The 13,496-nt window shown below is 51.8% G+C and overlaps 5 protein-coding genes across 5 annotated transcripts; 3 read left to right on the top strand and 2 right to left on the bottom strand.

Annotated features, from left to right (window-relative positions):
* Positions 1 to 537: 537 nt before the first annotated feature.
* Positions 538 to 1,476, top strand: J4E92_000875 (uncharacterized protein; the record flags this gene model as incomplete). The annotated part of the gene is made up of 1 exon (XM_051492289.1): positions 538 to 1,476. One exon carries the CDS (start codon positions 538 to 540, stop codon positions 1,474 to 1,476), a length of 939 nt encoding a protein of 312 aa, XP_051357801.1.
* A 245-nt stretch (positions 1,477 to 1,721) lies between these two features.
* Positions 1,722 to 4,501, bottom strand: J4E92_000876 (uncharacterized protein; the record flags this gene model as incomplete). Its single annotated transcript, XM_051492290.1, has 3 exons — positions 1,722 to 2,431; positions 2,789 to 3,701; positions 3,746 to 4,501. 3 exons carry the CDS (start codon positions 4,499 to 4,501, stop codon positions 1,722 to 1,724), a joined length of 2,379 nt encoding a protein of 792 aa, XP_051357802.1.
* Positions 4,502 to 4,993: 492 nt separating this feature from the next.
* On the bottom strand, positions 4,994 to 5,433 carry J4E92_000877 (uncharacterized protein; the record flags this gene model as incomplete). Its single annotated transcript, XM_051492291.1, has 2 exons — positions 4,994 to 5,285; positions 5,429 to 5,433. The coding sequence occupies 2 exons, from the start codon at positions 5,431 to 5,433 to the stop codon at positions 4,994 to 4,996; spliced, it is 297 nt and encodes a 98-aa protein (XP_051357803.1).
* Positions 5,434 to 5,661: 228 nt separating this feature from the next.
* J4E92_000878 (uncharacterized protein) lies at positions 5,662 to 8,789 on the top strand (the record flags this gene model as incomplete). Its single annotated transcript, XM_051492292.1, has 2 exons — positions 5,662 to 5,670; positions 5,835 to 8,789. The coding sequence occupies 2 exons, from the start codon at positions 5,662 to 5,664 to the stop codon at positions 8,787 to 8,789; spliced, it is 2,964 nt and encodes a 987-aa protein (XP_051357804.1).
* A 1,763-nt stretch (positions 8,790 to 10,552) lies between these two features.
* Positions 10,553 to 13,161, top strand: J4E92_000879 (uncharacterized protein; the record flags this gene model as incomplete). The annotated part of the gene is made up of 4 exons (XM_051492293.1): positions 10,553 to 10,805; positions 10,855 to 10,882; positions 10,964 to 11,412; positions 11,612 to 13,161. The coding sequence occupies 4 exons, from the start codon at positions 10,553 to 10,555 to the stop codon at positions 13,159 to 13,161; spliced, it is 2,280 nt and encodes a 759-aa protein (XP_051357805.1).
* Positions 13,162 to 13,496: the final 335 nt, after the last annotated feature.

The raw sequence follows: 13,496 nt of genomic DNA on the forward strand, positions 1-13,496 counted from the left end.
GGACGAACTGCGCGATGTGGAAAGACGAAGCTGGGAGGTCTGGGCATGGTGTTTAGTGGAGTTAAGAGCTCGAAATGCGCTAGCTCGGAGCCGGATCGGAGAACTTAGCATCTCCGATCACCGTCTTCACGACACCAGCATCAACAACACTCGCGTCGGCTGCCTTACATCTAAGACATTGTAAACAGGCGATACCATTGGCTCGATGTACCGGCCCAGTCGTACTACAAAACGGGCCTTTGCCGTATTGAAGATTCCCAATGTCGAAAAACTTCAGATGGTTTTAAAGCGTAAAGTCCGATGACTACACCCGGAATCTCTATGAAGGCTGCAAATGCGTGGCTTGGTTCAAGACGCGGCCCGACTAGGATTACTGATGGATGTGATAGATCAGAGCAGCTCAGAGGTATATAAGTTAGGTGATCATCAACTTTTGTATATCTACCAACATACTATCACTGTCTCATCACTTCCTCAACGACACTCAAATCCAATAACGACATCGTTCACATCCTCACCAAACACCAAACCCCCAAGATGTCCAAGTCTAAAATCGCCGTCTTCGGTGCCACAGGCAACCAAGGCAACTCTGTCGCCCGCACCATCCTCACCGACCCCTCCCTATCAGCCTTGTACAACGTCCGCGCCCTCTCGCGCTCTACCACCTCCCCCAAGATGCAAGAGCTACAGTCTCTCGGTGCGGAGCTGTCCGCAGCCGACATGGACGACCCCACGACGCTCCCATCTGCCCTAGCAGGCTGCACGCACGTCTTCCTCATAACAACAACGCAATACACCGGCTTCACGCGCGAAATCGAAACACGCCAAGCACGCGCCGTATGCAGCGAAGCCATCAAGCAGGGTGTTAAATATATCATCTTCAGCTCCATGTCGCACCCGTTCAAGATCAGTAATGGAAAGTTGAAGAACGTAGAGCACTTTGACGATAAAGCTGAGATCGAAGAGTATATCCGCGGTTTGCCTGTGCAAAGCGCGTTCTTTGCTCCAGCGTCTTTCATGCAGAATTTCGAGGGCATGATGAAGCCACGTCCTTCTCCTGCGAATGATGGGACGTTCGTGTTGGGGGATATCTTGCCGGGCGACACCCCTGTACCGTACATCGACATCACCGAAACGGGGAAATGGGTTGGGGCTATCCTTGCTGAACCAGACAAGTACGCAGGCAAATTCTTTGCTGCAGCAGAGGCGTTGTATACGCCGGACGAGGTCGCCGAGATCATGAGCAAGGTGACGGGGAAGACGGTCAAGCATGTTCAGCTTCCAGATGAGGTAGTCAAGGGATTTTTCCCGGAGACGTTCCGGGAGCAGTTGTATGAGATGTTCGTGTTGAACAGGGAGTATGGGTATTATGGCAAGGGGCAGAAGGAGGCCGTTCAGTGGGCGAAGGAGCAGGTCAAGGGGGAGTTGACGGGGGTGGAGGCGTTCTTGAGAAAGACTGGCTTCAAGTTGGAGTGATGATACAAGATACATGGCGCGGCAGGATGTACTGTAAGGGCGGTATTGGGGGCTGAGAACAATGGATTCATGCTTGAGTAAATCGTTTGCGCCCAGTATAGTATGTCTTGTAGTGCTACACGCTTTTGTACTTCTACCTGTATAGTGATTTTACATACGATACAATACAATGACCCAGAAGTCTACATTACACCCCAAAGTTGCAACTGTATATTTTTTTGCGCGTATGTAGACTGCAACGCACCTCAGTATCCATTGTAACCACCCTGCATGTTGGGATCGGCAGGGTAACCCCACATTGCCATTGAGTCCGGGATGAACAGTGCTGACAGATCTGCGTCCGAGCCTGTGCCTAGATCGAATTGGGTGAAATCGAAGTTGATGTCGAATGGTTGTTGTGCACCAAGACCCATCATATCTGGAGTAGGCTGTGCGTTCATGTTAGGATACCAGTTTGGCATGGCTTGCTGAGAATGCTGCGCGTGGGCCTGTAAAGCGGCCTGAGCTTGTTGTTGAGAACGAGATTGCGCCTGTGCCTGCGCTTGCGTCTGCTGCTGCTGCTGTTGCTGAGAAGCGACATTGTTGCTGCTACCCATTGCGACTTCCGAGAGAAGGTGAAGCGGAGTTTGGTTTGCAGGTGATTGGCGCGTGGAGGGTCGGGAAGTTTGACTGTTGTTTCGGGTGGAGTCGTATTCGGGATCCGTTTGTTGCTCGCCAGCAGCACCCTCTTTGATGTGAGCGAACCGTTCTTGAAGGCGCTTTGCAACGAAGTAGAACTTTCCATGGGGCGATTGAGCATCGCGGGAGACAATGGCATTGAACATGGAGACTAGTTGTTCGGTATAGGCCTCGATCTTGAGATCTTCCTGGCAGATGATACTACCCACTTCGCCGGAGCTAGTGACTGATACCCACATCTTCATGAGGCAAACAATAGCGTAAATGGCTCGTACACCTGGATTGTGTTAGCGCATATATTACGTTGAGATCAGGGCATATTACAGAAAATGACAGGCAGAGTCAGCAGGATGTCAAGTTCAATACTTAGGATCGTGTCTAGGATACCGTGCGTAGCAGTGAGACAATCACCCAGGGCACCTATGTGTGCTGGGCCAGCAGGTACATCTTTTTTGACTCCAGATGGTAGAGAGGGCGACAACGTATCCGAAACAAAAGGGGGTTGTAGATCGGCCGAGCCCTGATTTTGGTGCAGTGCAATCTCATGCAGGTATAGGTTTGTGACGTGTTCTGCCAAGCGAAGGGTTGCTACGACTGTCAGTAGATGCAATGAATCGTGACCGCTACAACCTACGATCAATTTCACCCAGAGAGGAATTCTCCTCCCTGAGTGAGCTGAGCTCGTTCTCAAAAATCTTCAGGGCGTATATGACTTTTGGATCGGAAATGGTAACCTCGACTGAAGGGTCATCCATGCAGAACTCCACTGAGATCTTTTCTCCAATGTGCGCCATCTTGACCTGCTGGCAAAGCAGTCTGTCTGAAGGCAATGCCTCTGGCGAGGTCTCCAGTATGCGAACACTCTCCGCCATGTAGTTAGTCCAGCGGAGCAGAATTGGTCGTCGCAGAACCATTGTGATACTCATGCAGAGATAGTAACACACAAGGAAAGTCCGACGGGCTTCGACACTGCTAGAGTTGGGATGGTACCTCTTGAACGGACCAACCGAAAGTCTCATGACATTTGGAGTTGCCTTCCTTCCGAGACCTAGGTCAAGAGCCATTACGGCAGCGCAATTGACCATCATGTAGAAGTTGTGCTGTTCAAAATGAAGAGGCGGCCGATACCAAAGCACAGATATGTGTAATGCCTGAACAATTTCGAGCGACTTTTCTCCGTTGCGCCAAATGATGTCGGCAAGCTGATCTTTAAGGAGCTTGGTCAACTCGCGTTGCGCCTCTTGCGAGACCAGTTGTTCTGCACTCCCATGCGAAGATCCAGCCAGGACAGCGAGGAAAAGAAGCGGTTTCTTCTCTCGGACTTCACGCGCTGTCGTACCAGGAGGGAAGGGTACGGCAGGGAAATGTGGACAAATCTCGTTCACGTAACGAAGGAAAACCCGCTCCGCGATATCCGGTGTCATGAGGTTGTCGATCAAAGCACTGATGTGTGAATGGTCGGCGTGGATCTTGTTCTTGCTCGTCCGTCGCATTTCCGGGTGCTCTGCTAGATCGCGATGAATAGCATCCATATCCTCGGGGATCGTCTGAAATGTTAGTTTTGGCTTCACATACAATTGAGGCAACTCACAGCGTGCGCATTGTCCATCTTCCTACGCTTTGGCTCGGGCCCTCTCTGCAAGCTCTGTGCCGGACCATAGCCGGCTGGTATGTCTGGGTATCTGGCCGTTGGCGGCTGCGCCCAGTCGTGTTCGACTGTTCCCATACGATATTGACCCTCAACCGGCATGGGTATCGCGTTGGCGCCGGCGCCGGGTTGTGGTATACCTCCATGGTGCCTCATTTCCGGTACTCCCGGCACTCCCGACTTCTGCGCGTGTAGTGTGGCTGTCAATGCATCGATCTTGCGTTCGAGCTCGGCGACTCTACTGTCGGCCTTCTTCTGGCGCTTCCGTGTCGGCGGTGTTGTGATGCAAGGTCGGCCTGCTTTTGCGCAACGTCTGCATGATACATCAGGTCGCTCTTGGTCGCAGCGGACCTTCAGTCCTCGACATGAATCGCATGCTCGTGGGCGCTTGAGGTCGGCAGGAGATTTGCCAGAACCAGGTGTGTCGTGTTCATGCGCGTCGTCGTGGTCGTCGTGGTCGTCGTCATCGTGCTCTGTTCCTGGTGCGGTCGGCGATGTCTGCTCAAGGGCGGGATCGAGTATGTTCCCTAGTGGGGCAGGCTGCGACAGCTGGGCATGGTGTTGAGCGGTCGGAGATGGCAGGTAGTATGGGTGGCCGGTGTTCTGCTGCTGCTGCGGTGCAGACGCGTACTGAGGCCGTGAAGATGGCGCCGAAGACGCGCTCGCAAAAAGTCTAGGATCGAGCAACGGATCGGACATCATGAATCGTCAACCTCGAGGCTTAAGTTCAATGACTGTCGGCGTCGGTAGTATAGTGACCGAACTTCCGCCTGTGGGTAAAGTTGACAGAAACCTCGGCGTTCAGGCGTCAGTGCGTACGCCAAGCCAAACTTGGCCCGTAGCTATTCACTTTTGTTTTTGTCTATCACCTCACACAGCAGAGATAAGTAGGTGCGCTGCGGTCTACATTATCGTAAAGACAAGGGTTTGCAACAGTCGAATGTAATGTAGACTTCTGAGCAAGTAGTTGTTACGATACTACAGAAAGCATGGAGTTAGTTCTGCTCTTCAATGGCATGGTACGAGGCGTCATTGGGAATTACAGCAGTACTTGTGTCGAGGCTCTAGCATAAGCAATCTGTCATACCACGTGTGATCGCATACAATACAAAGTTCGTAAATGTTGTAATGAGTTCATTAAAGAGATAGAGTTCATAACATCATCAATAACATAAAACCATCCCGTTGAGCTCATCCTGAACTGACAGGTGGGATAATAGCAACCTCATCACCTTCGACGATCTGCTTGTTCGCGTCCTCGGCATCATCTTCGCCAACGTCAACGTACTCCATATTGATCGTCATCGCGCAGCTGCTCAGCACCTTGTCACGAATACCCGGGTACCGCTCCTCCAGCATGCCAAAGACATCGCGAGCTCGGACGGGTGCAGGAAGATGTTCGCTCGTCTTGCCCGTGAAGGTGGAGGCTGCTGCGAAGTACAGGATCGAGAATTGGCCCGCAGGCGTTTTGGCGGGTGCCATGCTGCCTGTTGAGACATGTCAGAATTGTGTCGCGACATCGTCAAGTCCTAAGTGGGAACATTGAAAATTCAATCAGGAAAATTTTTGCTCCGCAGTCTGACGCCGAAGCGACGGTCGGATAATACATGCTATAATTTTGAATACATCATGAAAGGGGGTCGAGTGGAAGGAGACGATGTACATACCTTGGGCGAGTGAGGTGTAGGAAAGATGGACGGAGGTGTGCGGAGAAACATGTGAGTTCGCGCGGCCATTAGCGTGTCTGCACAGACCACCACCCGAGCGCGCCTTGCCTCCGCCGCACTTTTTGTGTTGACGACATCATCGACCATTCGCCTCAACATGTATCCTCGACTTCAGCAGGCAGCGGGCCATGTATGCTTGCGGTGTCAATGGCGATTGCTAAGCCAGCGAAATGCCTCTCGACAAATACAACTTTCACGCGGGCTTTCTACTTTGAAAGTTCCGCAAACACCAAGGCGGGCGCTTCATGTCGCTAGCAGTGTAAGTGACTCGCTCAGTATGCCATTCACAAACTGACACATATCAGCGCTCGCAACTATCCTCACATACCGCCACCCCCACACCGCCTCCAGAACCGTCTCTTCTTCCTCGACCTGAGGGCGTTGCAATCCGCGAATACCTCGAACAGTGGCAACAGCAGTTTGGTGGGCCGACCGAGGAAGTACTATCGGCGTTTGAGAATCACCCCGAACGTGAAGACATACAAAATGGCCTGTCGAAGCTGTCGTCTGCGTTCAAGGCCGACGAAGACGCCAGAGAGAATGAGTGGGATGCTGCTGAGGAAGACGAGGGAGAAGAAGTGATTACGATTGGGCTCTTCTTGAAGCCTGGCGACGTAGTGGAACTCTCACAACCGGGTCGTGAACCTGTGCTTGCTGTGTTCGTGCAGCAACTGAACAACGACAGTCAGTTCTTCTCCGTCAACGGCAGATGGACGCATTCGACCATAAGTCGGGTTTCCTTTGCCATCCAAGGTTGCATCGACCCAGCACTTCTCCAGCCGCTCATTCCATTCCTACCCACGGATCCCGGCGCGGCTAATCCCAAGGGTGAGGTTCATGTCCCGCGAGACTTTGCTGCTCCTGTGATAGCGAGTCTTGAGAATATGACTGAAGAAGCCGAGAAGATCTACCGAAAGAATGCTCCAGTCTTGGACACAGCCTATGATATCCTGGCAGACAAAACGAGGACACGTATGATGACACTGACACAAATTGCGAAGTTTCTGCTCGCGCGGGGTTCCCCCGACTGGGTACCACCGCCAGCAGCGCTACTAGCAGTACGAAAGGCCTTGAACCACAACGAATTTCGCTTTCGTTCCGATGGTCGTAACCATCGCCTTACGAACATGTTCGCTATACGACCCAAAACCGATGTCGAGGTCGTAGAAACAGTTCACGAGTGGATCCGAGAATACAGAGAATACCTTGCTCTTTCCGTCAATAGCCCTTCGGAAGCCAAGCGAAGCCGTACTGATGGTGCCACTCATATCATAGACTTCCTGGCAAAGGCCGGCAGGCTTATTTCAGCGAGTCGAAAGTTACGTGAGCCAACCTACGGAGGCCTTGGACCCAGTAAGACTCCAGCGACACAGAACGAGCCCTCTAATCTGCACATCACTTGGGGGGAGCCGTTCACAGGTGCTGACAAGCAGATCATTAATTTCCTACAAGCATGGGTACTGACCGGTCAGTTTACGGGTATGGCTGGTCTCCATGCTGCTTGTGCGAGCTTGATCTCAGCATCAGGTTTCTATGGTTCGGACGTCTTTGGCGATACCGGATCTCCCGACGATACCCTAAGCAACATCAAACGTGCTACTGGATTGTTGTTTTTACAAGAAATTGGCGTCATTTCACCACACGACAATCGATCGATCTATGACGAGCAGCTGATGCTGCCCACTGTTCGTCTGTCTCGTAATCTGGAGTTACTCAACACTAAAGCGGAGCTGACAAGAAGGAATCCTGACTTCCGGGATTCAATGGCGAACCTACGTCGCGACTGGGGTTCGACCACCGTGTATTGCATTGACGATGTCGGCGCCCAGGAGATCGATGATGGCATATCGATTGAACGGGTCAAAGACGCGAGCTCCGAGTTCTGGATCCACGTACACGTCGCAAATCCAACAGCATTCTTCGACAAGACCCACACCCTGTCTGGACTCGCCGCGCACATGACCGAGTCTGTCTATACACCGGAGCGATCTTTCCCGATGCTTCCGACTTGGGCTAGTCAAGGCCACTTTAGTCTTGATCGTGGCCGCCCGGTTATCACCTTTAGTACTCGCATCGACGGAGCCGGCAATAAGCTAGAAACAAAGATCCAGCACGGCTTCATTCAAAATATCGTCAGTATCACACCGTCCGAGTTGGCTACTCTCATGGGTGATCAGAGTACTACGAACACCCGAAGGATTGTTGTCGGCGGAGAGGTGCCGCGTGGATCGGAGCGGCCGCCGCCGAGTGTTTCTCCAAGTCAACTCGAGGAACTGCGTGATCTTTATACTGCAGCTCAAGCCCTATGGGCTGCTCGCAAGGCTGCTGGTGGCGTTCGATTTGGTAGTTCGAACGTCAACGCCCGTGTTTTTGAAAGCGCCACTCAGGGAGGTCTAAGTTGGAACGCTCCCTCTCTGGATAGGGCACGATATATACAAGGAGACCCGATCATCGAGGTGACGAACTCGATACCAGAAGGCTTTATGCAGCTCACCATCGGGCCCAAGAACATCGTTGAAGAAATGATGATGCTTGCGGGTCAAACTGCGGCGGCTTGGTGCACGGAGAGGCATATCCCCGTCATGTACAGAGGCACTATTGAACCACCTAGCGGGGATCTGGATCCAAAAGAGCTACAAAAGCTCGTCCAAGCTCACTACGAAGAGCATGGAAAAGTACGACTCGATCTCACGGCGCGGTGGTTCAAAGCACTTGGCATGGCTGTTGCACATTCTTCACCCTTGCCACACAAAATCATAGGAGTCCCTGGTTATATCAAGGTCACCAGCCCTCTTCGTCGATTTTCTGATATGATTGCACATTGGCAAATCGAAGCCGCTGTGCGATGGGAGACACAGTCCGGTAGGAAGTTCGATGGAACCCAGGCTTCCAGCTACAAAGCTCTTCCATTCTCGCAACGACAAATGCAGGAATCTATTGTAACTCTATCACCTCGGGAACGGATCATTACCCTAGCCAAGCGTCACTCAACGCGATTTTGGGTCGCTCAGGCGATTCACCGTGCCCTCAAATACAAAGAGGCTGCCCTTCCCGATTCCTTCAAGTTCTGGGCTCGTCGCGTTCGCCCAGGCCGGTACGCCCTTGGCGATATACCTGAATACGGTCTTCAAGCTGTCCTGAGCGGTGACTATAAAGAAGGTGACGAGTGGGAAGTAGCGCTAGATAGGGTCGACCTTTTTACGAGGTTGATCTATGTCAAGCCGATTCGCCTCCTTGATCGAGTCCCCGATGCGCTTTGAGTGAGCATGGAGTCAAAATTATGGTGTAAGTTCATCATGCAGGGACTTCGATTCTATCGATAAGCATCATACTTCCTTCCGAGCAGACTGTATGTCTGACAGGCAAATAGCTTGGCGTCCCGCAGTGGCGTGAGGAGGCGTTTTTGTACTACAGCGCGGGACGGGCGCTCCGTCATTGTAGATCGCTCTCAATCACGTACCCGAACCCAAATTGCCAGCCTCACATTCAAAACCATGGTGTGCTGCGAAACGATCATGATAGCGCGCAGCAATCACGTCCGAAGCAATGGAAATTGGCCAAGGGAGGCTAGAGCGACAGAGGCGTCCCAGCACGCGCATCTGCAAGCCACTCCAAGCCACTGATGCATTTGCTACGAACAGCCAGCATTCGTGTAGATCTGTGGTGTCAAGATCGTGTTCTCCGCTCGGTTATGGAGATGAGGAAGCAACACGGCAAGCAACCCGGTTCGTCGTGCATGCGCGTGCGCTTGAGGAGACCCAGAGGCTCGGGCCGTCAAAAGGTGCGTCAGATCTGTGTGCCGTGTCAAGCTTCCTGTAATGCCCCGACGGTCCCTTCAACCCGCTTGGCGATATCTTTTGTACAACAGCGCCTCAACGTTTGATGAGGACTAGCGTCAGCGCAATGCAACACCACCAATCCGGTAGTCCAAACTTCGGTGAAAGCCCAGCATATCTATCACTAGCGTTCATCTTTCTTCCAATGACTCGCGGACATCCAATTCAAGAATGAGGCTCCAGTTTCTCGTTTACTTATCACGGCAGTTGGCCTTAGATGATGCCTGTCATTTCGTCCCTACATAATGGTACCCCGGAGCTTCTATCATCAAAGGTCCAACAGCCTATCGAATCCCCAGTCCATGTCTATGGGATCACTTGTTATACTCAATCAACAGCCAATTGTCCTTGTATCGCTTCTCACCCAGTATTCGCCATTACGAAACACAACTTAGCCGAGTGATCCGATTCTACCATGGCTGAAAGTGTAGGCGCGCATATACATATCGCGCAAGACGAGGCCTCGACCTTGGTCGAGTCCAACCGGAAGAAGCAACAGGCTCAACAGCCGCGCCAACTGCTCTCATGTACAAAATGCAGAGAGCGAAAGGTCAAGGTCAGTCATATCCATCGATTCGCATTACAGGTTGCGATGTGTGAGATGCCGACAGTATCCTCGCGCTGCGCTTTGACTGCATATTGAGCTAACGTAGCATAGTGTGATCGCACAAAACCATGCTCGGCATGTTGTGCTCGTGGCTCTCCACGCGACTGCCACTTCATTGCAGAAGATGGCAATTACGCCCCAATCCAACAGAGTTATGAGCTTCGTAAACTGCGCGCAGAGAATTTACGTCTTAAAGAAAGGCTGCGCGCCTACAAGATCTCAGCAGATGATGACCTGGATCAGATGGATTCTTTGGACTCACCTCTTAATGAAGGTGCTGTTTCGTCGAGACGGCGAGCTGTGAAGCAGAAACGTTTCCAGACTTCCGAGTGGCAGGATAGCATCTACTTCGGCTCGCCTGGACTAGCTACTGTCCTCAGTGATGTATGTATACTCTTGCACACCTTAAGCACCAATCTAACATCACAAGTTCCCCTCAGCGGATGCTAGCGTTCTGCCATTGTCGTATACAATACCCCGAGCCTCGGATATGTTTCGCAGTCTGCCAACGTATCCCTTCCCGACTCTCTTCGTTGCTGCACCCGATGAATGTATCCCACAGCTAATTAGCTGCCTACCCATGAAGGATGAGCTTATGGAGTACTTTGGAGTATTCCAGCGGCTTGTCTGCCCAGTGCCTGTGCAAACGACGAAAAAGGAGATTGAGGCTTTCCTTTCCGACGCACGAAAGAACTCCCAACTCTATCCAACTACTTTGGCATTACTTTTCGGATTCATCGCGCTTGGCGCACAGCATTCAGTCTGGGACAAAAGTGGAGGACGATGGAACGCTGACGCCATCGAAATCGAGACTCAGAAGGGTAACGTCTACAGTAGGTGTATGCGAGGCTATTGGAGTTCAAGCTAACGCTCTTGGTCCAGTTGCAGCAGCGATGCAAGCTTTACGCCTGTCGTCATTTACACACAAACCGTCTCTCTCTGCAATCCAGACGCTCCTCATGATTGGGAGTTATCTAACCAACAACGGAAGGATGCTGGATTCGTTCGCGTTGTTCGGTACTACGATTCGCCTTGCCCACTCGATTGGCCTTCATCGTCACCCGAAGTATCTAAATCCTGCCCCTACGAATGAGAAGGACTGCGTTATACGGCAGAAGGTCTGGTGGCACATGCTCCACCTGGATGAACAAATGTCTATGACCCTTGGGAGACCTCTAGGAATAAGCGGCATCGGGGACAATCCCTGGCCGACCGAGTTGACGACTGACCCGGTCTCGTTACGATTCGGCGAATTCGTTAACCACTTCACGATACTGGCCAGACAGATAATGAGTAGCAACCGCTTGACAAATGCCAGGATTGACGAGTACACCGACATACTCCGAAGATTGTTGGATACTATACCTGAAACGCTTCAATTTCGTGACACGTGGATGCTCCCTGAGACGACTCTGCCGGATTTATATGCCGTAGCCACTGGTACGTCTCAACAATCTTTTGCCTGTATTTTGGTCCTCGTGCTCAACGGGTACGATCTTGTCATAGGTACCTACACCTTAGATTGGGAGTATTGGACATAACCCCGAATAGCGAAACCATTGGCGGCTTTTCTCTTGCGACTCCTTCTACGGTCTAAAGAAGACATCATCTGATGTATGCGTTCGCTCACATGATGCAGTATACTTTTCCAATGCTCATACTTACATCGTCCTTCTGAACCAGCAGAAAACCGAGAAGCATGCCACTTCTGCCACAATCTCAACTGGCAAGGATGACGTATTACCATTCCAGGCTGTCCACCACGCGTCCTCCTTGGACTTTTCACACGAGACATACTCAACACAAGCTGCACCTCGCGGAAGGACGCTGGTACTTGCTTCATCGGAAGCTCTGATTTCTGCCTTCATGTTCTTCCATTACAGAGACCCAGCTGCGCTAATCGATTGGGCGACCGCACAACAGGCCTTCAATGGATGCATGATCCTTCTCTTGGATGCATTAGAATGCCGAACCGTTACCACTGGTGCATTCAAAGCGGAACAAGCCTTTGTTGTCTTCAAGAACCTGTACGAGAACAGTGTCCACGAGCTTGCAGGGTTGGCTGTAGAGAAGCTGAGTCTTTGCTTGCAAGAGTTGCACAGGCTAGTAACACTGCCGTCCGACGTCCAATCGCGTGGACAGAGGCATACGGCTATGCAAGGGCCGCAGCACAACGAAGCAACACGAGCTTCGGTTGTGACTGACACAGTGATGGGCCAAACTGGCATGTTTCTACTCGAGGACATGAGCCAGCAAACTGCCGCGAACGAAGTCTTTTCCCCGATGGCTTGGAACAATCCCGATATTGCCACCCAAGCCGAAGAACATCGTCATGCAGGTTTACATCGCGGAGGCACATATAAGAAAGTAGCAACATCACCCAAGGATCATGTCGCCAACGCTCGATACACAGACGGCATGCAGGGCTTGCGCAGATCGAACACGTTGCGATCAGCGTCCACACGATACGCGACTCTGTCTGAGGACGATCACATGCAGCCACATGGTTACACTGCTCCAACCTCGCCTGCAGACTTTTCAGCGCTGCATGATCATCAGCTGAAGAACACGATAGATCATCGTGGGTGGCAAAAGTCCCGAGGAGATGAGAGTAGCCGTCCGCTTCACTTATATACCCACTTCCAGAAACTCGCAGCATCAGGAGACCCGCAGCAAGATATGGTTTGGCATCATGATTGGAGTTATGATGTATCGGGTGAAATTCAGGAGCGCAGGTCCCAATCCTCCGCATGGCCACAAAGGCATAACTCATGTCCCGCCGTACCTCCAGTCAGTGCTCATCCGCCGATTCTCAGACCGGCTTTCTCCTCACCGGATGACATCGACCGGCCTACCATGGAGCGAAGATCACTAAACACGCCCATCACCTCAGCCGAGCACACATCTTTCAACGTATCAGAGAGCTTCTCCCGGGTTGTAGAGACGAACCCGCGCGCCCCCTTCACTCCTCACCGCGCAGCACCGTTACAAATGTCAAGCATTGCTGAGGCCACACCTGGCTTTTCACCGACCGTTCTAGGAGGGTTCTATGGACAGCAAGGGCAGATTAGATCACAGGTCGTGACATATCCATCAACTATCGCTGCGTCGTCATCACTCACGCCTATGACAGAGAACATGAATATGAACGACTGGAATAGATACGCGGGTAGCGAAGGCTTGGACTAGGGAAGCATTGGTTGTTACAAAGCTGCCTTGACTAGATTGCGAAGGGTTCACTTGTGGATGGATTGTATATTTGGTATCGGAACGAAGCATCTCAGACCAGTATCGTGGCGAGTCAGAATGGAATGCCCCGCCAAGACTGTTGATATTGTCCTCAAGTTTTCCCCATTTCCTTCTTCAGCTTAGGAGCTTACCCGGAATCTCGGTTCAGATCGCATCTAAACGCGAAGCCACTTAGAGTTATTTGTCACAAGCGACCCCATAGTCTGGGTTAGGCGGCTCCTACTAACATTCGCTGGATACCGCGCGAGGTTGGATGTACGACTAGCTAGCACTAA

Source organism: Alternaria infectoria (assembly GCF_024043175.1).
Source record: "Alternaria infectoria strain BMP 0036 chromosome Unknown scaffold_1, whole genome shotgun sequence".
NCBI lineage: Eukaryota > Fungi > Ascomycota > Dothideomycetes > Pleosporales > Pleosporaceae > Alternaria > Alternaria infectoria.